We start from the raw sequence: 5,001 nt of genomic DNA on the forward strand, positions 1-5,001 counted from the left end.
ATAATGGCCTTCGAAGTTCGAAATTGGACCTTTGGTAAAAAATTATATTTAATTATTCTGATATGCATACCAGAAAATTACTAATTAGTAATACAATTGAATACCATATTTAAATAAAACAAATAATTATAACGATACCAACATTTTAAAAATTGGTTAGTAATTTTTTTGTTTAACTTTTTTTGGCTAACTTCGAAAAACGGAGAAATTACTTTTTTACCTATGACTCAATCTCTTGGTTTGGTCCAATACCCAGAAAAAAAGTTGATTTTGACGTACAGTTTTATTGATTTATATCGAACGTATTCCGTGTATGATTTTTTCATAATTTTCAGCAGATGATATGGATTTCACCCCATCCACTTCGAAAAAAAGGAAACCTAATTCTCCCGCAACTCCACCCGCCACAGGTATTCCAAATATGCATAATATTTATGTGAACAAAGTTGTATTACTCTTGTGCACAAGTACGCTCGGATACAAAACAGTATAACATGTTTACACATACGTTCCTACCTTTTTTATTCAAAAATGTATTTTTCTTTATATAGACGTCCCCGGCATTGGGCCATCAACATCTAAAAGAAGGAAGTCAGCACTTCAAAAGTATTAAGAAGAAAAAAAAAGTCGGATGAAAAGTTAAGAAAGTTGCTTGAAGAAAACATGAAAAGTAAGGCAGAAAGAGCAGAAGAGAAAGCTAGGATGGAGAGGGAGAAACTAGATTTACTAAAGTCAATGGTGGAAATATTAAAGAAATGACTAGTTTTGCAGTATGTGTTAAAAATATGCTTTAAAATTATGTTATGTTCACTAACACCTTTTTTTTTAATTTCAGACACCTCTACGAAAATTAAGCCATTTTAATCTGGAAATGAAGTACAAATGTTGTTTTATTATTAAATTTTTATTTGTATTTCATAATCACACTTTTTGTTAATTTTTTTCAATCAAACAGAGCCTTGCATGCTGCGGTATATTTTTGAAATACATGAATTGCTTAAACTTAGTAGTATGTTTTCAATGAAATGTGTGGTTTTAACAAAATGCCATAAAATTAATCACACAAACAAACAACTGCGGTTCTATGTATTACGACGAAGTTCTATCTCTTGGCATATAGGATCTCGCACATGATTCCCCCTTGAAATGTCGCCATGAGCGGTGAAGTCATCAGTAACATCTGGAGATGTGTCGCAAATAAAATCCAAATCATCTTCGTTAGCTATATTGTGCAAAACGCAACAGGCTCGAATGAAGTGGCAAAGTTTTTCCATTCCTCTGAGCTTACAATAATATATCTGACGGAATCTTTGTTTCAACATGCCAAACGAGTGTTCTATAGCGATACGTCCAGAGCTCAGATTTAAATTAAAGTATTTTTGGGCATTTGTTAAATGCCCATTATCTCTGTAGGGCGTTACTAAATATTTCTTGCAGGGATATGCAGAATCACCCAAAAGGTAGTAATCTAAAATAAAAATGCTGTTCTTATTCAAATAAGATTTTTTCATGTTTTGATTAATTTTACTTACCTCCACAATACGACGGCAACTTATCATAAATAGTGGAGTTTTGTAAAACCCAACTGTCGTGACTAGAACCAGGATATCCCACGAAAATGTTTATAAACGTAATTCCCTTCCTATTTATGTAATCGTCCTTTGATCTCTTTGGTGGGTCAATTTGGATGTGGGTTCCATCAATGCAACCTATAATTATATGATAGGTTATATAACAATAACTATGAATAGGAAGCCAAGGACCTCTTGCATGGATTACCTATTGCCTTAGAAAAGTAGCATGTACGGTTGAAAAATTCGCTTGATTCTAGGTTTTGCTGTTGAGTAGGCCATTTTATAACATCTGGACTCAATGAGCTAATGAACATAGTAACTCTGGCAATTATTTTACATACTGATGACAGGCATAGATTAAAACGATCCCCTAAGTCTCTATAGCTGCAGGCTTCATGTCCAGCAAACCATAAAAACACGAGCAAATGAGTTTTTTCTAAGAAGCCTTTTGTCAGCCCTTAAATTGTTGTAAAAGTCCGAAACAGAAAATCTTTGGCTAAGGCTTTCAAATAAGTTTCTGGAAATGCGGAAATGCATTCGAAACTCTTTTTCCGTGTAACTCGGCACTGTCAACTCTATATAATTCAATGCACAATTTCGTGGATTTTTTTCTTGTAGAAACAAACCAATATCATCTGATCTTAGTTCTTCTACGATCATACGTTCTTCCTCATCTTCGCTTTCCGATGAGGACGACTCCATTAACATCGAAACTACAGTGGCAATCGTCCGCTTTCTTGTCGTTTCTACGTAATAAGTATGTACATACATATGTATGTATAACGATAAAAATTACTTACAAAGGATAAATAAAGACCAAATGCACTATTACCTTCGCAATTCACAATTTGCTCCTCACAAGTGGTAATTGCAGCCACTCCGGCTGAAGATGCACTACTATTCTCGCGTATATATAGATTCTGGGCCTCTTCCTAATATATTTATGTACACAGTGAACTTTATAAACTTGTATATGTAATAAATATTTGTATATATTTACTTACTGTTTCCATTTTTCACCTTTTTAACAAAAGTACTTAAATTTTAAAAATTTTTTATTTTTCATCAGCTGCTTCCAATCAGCTGTATATTTTACTAGCAAAAGTTGCTAGTAAAAATTTATCCAGTAAAAATCCAGTAAAACTTGCAAGTTCAGCTGTCAATTTTGCTCTCTCAATTCTATCTCTTTTGCTGGTTTATTGCAAGTTTTTGCGTACGAAAACGACTTCCAGTAAAAACCAGTAAAACCAGTACTGGATTTTACTGGATAGTGCGTCGCGGACAGGACTATTACCTATGACCAAAAGAACGTAACAGCTCTACATATTCAGGCCATGCTTTGAAAAGCCAACTGAGTATCGGTAAAGGAAACTTGCGGTCATTTTATGTAACGAACCAAATTTTTATTTGTGCCAAATATGAAGTAGCAAGCTTTATACGTATAAATTTGTTTGTAGAACTTTTAAATTAATTTTTGATATGTATACATCTTTGGTTTCGGTAAGGGTAAAGCCCAGCAGAAAATTTCGAAGGGCTTAGCTTGTGTATTTCAGCATAAAATTTTAATTTCATTACAACCACCCTGTGTTTACTTGCTATTGTAAATGATTGCATACATTTAGGCATATGAATAGTAACAGGAAATGCGGTGCGATTGCTTATTTCTTCCGATTATGCAAACTCCGCACATGCATAAGTTTGTGTGTACATACATACATATGTATCATTTATTGCAACTGGTTTTAAAATTCGCAGATGGTTATAGGCATAGGTTCACTACTCTATTTTGATAAAAAAGCAAGGCGAAAAGTTAATAAAATCGTCACTAGACACGAATAAAGGCGCGAGCTTAAAAGTTGACGGCGAAAAAAGACGCACAAAAAACTTAAGCGTCAAAAACCCTTAACATACTTCGCCGAAGTTTTTCATAAGCATCTTTTTTCGCAAAATTTTCTACGGGCCTTTTTTCGCTGTCAAAACACTATCGTGCCTTTGGCTTGACTGGGACCGTTGATAACTGATGAACATACATACATATATGTACATATGTATAGTATACATATGTATGAATGATATAATAGCTCTGATCCAATACTTTTCGTGTTAAATCCTGGAAAAAGTCAAACAGCAAAATCCCTCTCTGAAGTGAGAGTAAAAAGTGAGTACCAGCAACACGTACAGAACAAAAAAGGCGTGAGCACTAGGTGCCTCATGAAATTTGATGTGTAAACATAAGCGAACGGCAAAGCATAAAAGTATATTTACATATAAATATAATCTCAATCAAAGCTCATTAGCTGTCAAATTCGTTGTGCTTGTTATTCACCCAACTCGAGAGAAAGTTAAACTTTTTCTCTGTGCCACCGTGGCCACTTTTTTCAGCTACACATATTATGCTCTTTAAATATATTTTAACTGAATACTTTATGAAAAATACCTTTACAAACCTCTTTCCCTTACTAGCGTCAATTTTTGTTTACTATACATTTTACATTCCTCCTCTTCTTCGCAAGTATAATCGATAAAACTAGGTTGGACACCAAAAAGTTATCAGTTTAAACGGGGATAATTTTATAATTATAATTTTGTATGGCTAATCTCTTTTTCTGATTACATATTAGGGAGTTAAGCTCGAAAATGTGGATAATCTTTTTATATGTAAAGCTAATATTAGGCGATTCAGTTACATACATGCACATGTAGGTTAGGTTAGAAATTAAACATTAATTTCAATTAATTTTATTCATTTCTCAGATTTAATTTTTTTTATTCATTTTCATTTTTAAATCTTTTAATAGATGAAATTATCGGTATGATTGATAAAATATGATACTTGTTTATATTTGTGGACGTTTAAATATCTTGAAAACACCGCATCAATTACTGTTTTTGAGCTTTTAGTTTGAGCATTTCTATTTGCATATATTCCTAAATCAAGTTTTTCTTTTCGGAATATATTCTGTGGTTCATGTAAATGAAAGCGATTTTTGGAGAGTTGTGTGGAGATTTAAGCTGCAAGATTTTACCCGATGCTTTTTTTGTTCCCTACGTTTTGCTGTTACTCACTTATTACTCTCACTTCAGAGAGTGATTTTGCTGTTTGACCTTTTTCCAGGATTTTACACGAAATGTGTTGGACCGCGGCTTTTATATCATCCATACATATGTATATTATACACTCTAAAAAGTGCATTAAAAACTACTACTGAAAAGTGTTTATTTTTCAACCAGAATCTGTTCAAGTATATGCACAAGATGTTCAAGATTTGATTTTGAACATGAGTTGTGTAAAATATGCACATGACATTTTTCAAATTACAAACATTTTGAAAGTAAAAATATATTTTTTTACAAATAATAAGCGCCGGACTTTATTATTATTTCAAAACGTAGAGATTGAGGTGTTGACTTAAAACACCGAAACCGC

The 5,001-nt window shown here is 32.9% G+C and overlaps 1 protein-coding gene across 1 annotated transcript; it reads right to left on the reverse strand.

Moving 5' to 3' along the window:
- Positions 1 to 1,082: 1,082 nt before the first annotated feature.
- Positions 1,083 to 1,914, reverse strand: LOC108370484 (putative nuclease HARBI1). The gene is made up of 3 exons (XM_017625811.1): positions 1,780 to 1,914; positions 1,533 to 1,709; positions 1,083 to 1,468 (listed from the first exon to the last, which is right to left on the reverse strand). Exons 1-3 carry the CDS (start codon positions 1,886 to 1,888, stop codon positions 1,083 to 1,085), a joined length of 672 nt encoding a protein of 223 aa, XP_017481300.1. The 5' UTR covers positions 1,889 to 1,914.
- Between the last annotated feature and the right edge of the window lie 3,087 nt (positions 1,915 to 5,001).

Source organism: Rhagoletis zephyria, unplaced genomic scaffold (assembly GCF_001687245.7).
Source record: "Rhagoletis zephyria isolate East Lansing unplaced genomic scaffold, Rhagoletis_zephyria_1.1 Rzeph_scaffold_04265, whole genome shotgun sequence".
Taxonomy (NCBI): domain Eukaryota; kingdom Metazoa; phylum Arthropoda; class Insecta; order Diptera; family Tephritidae; genus Rhagoletis; species Rhagoletis zephyria.

What these genes read in the sequence shown, in the direction of transcription:
- LOC108370484 (XM_017625811.1), bottom strand. Translation starts at nt 1,888, where the DNA reads ATGTTCATTAGCTCATTGAGTCCAGATGTTATAAAATGGCCTACTCAA. An exon ending in CTACTTTTCTAAGGCAATAG is followed by an intron (nt 1,710 to 1,779) that starts GTAATCCATGCA and finishes ATATAATTATAG; the next exon opens with GTTGCATTGATGGAACCCAC. An exon ending in GTTGCCGTCGTATTGTGGAG is followed by an intron (nt 1,469 to 1,532) that starts GTAAGTAAAATT and finishes TTTTTATTTTAG; the next exon opens with ATTACTACCTTTTGGGTGAT.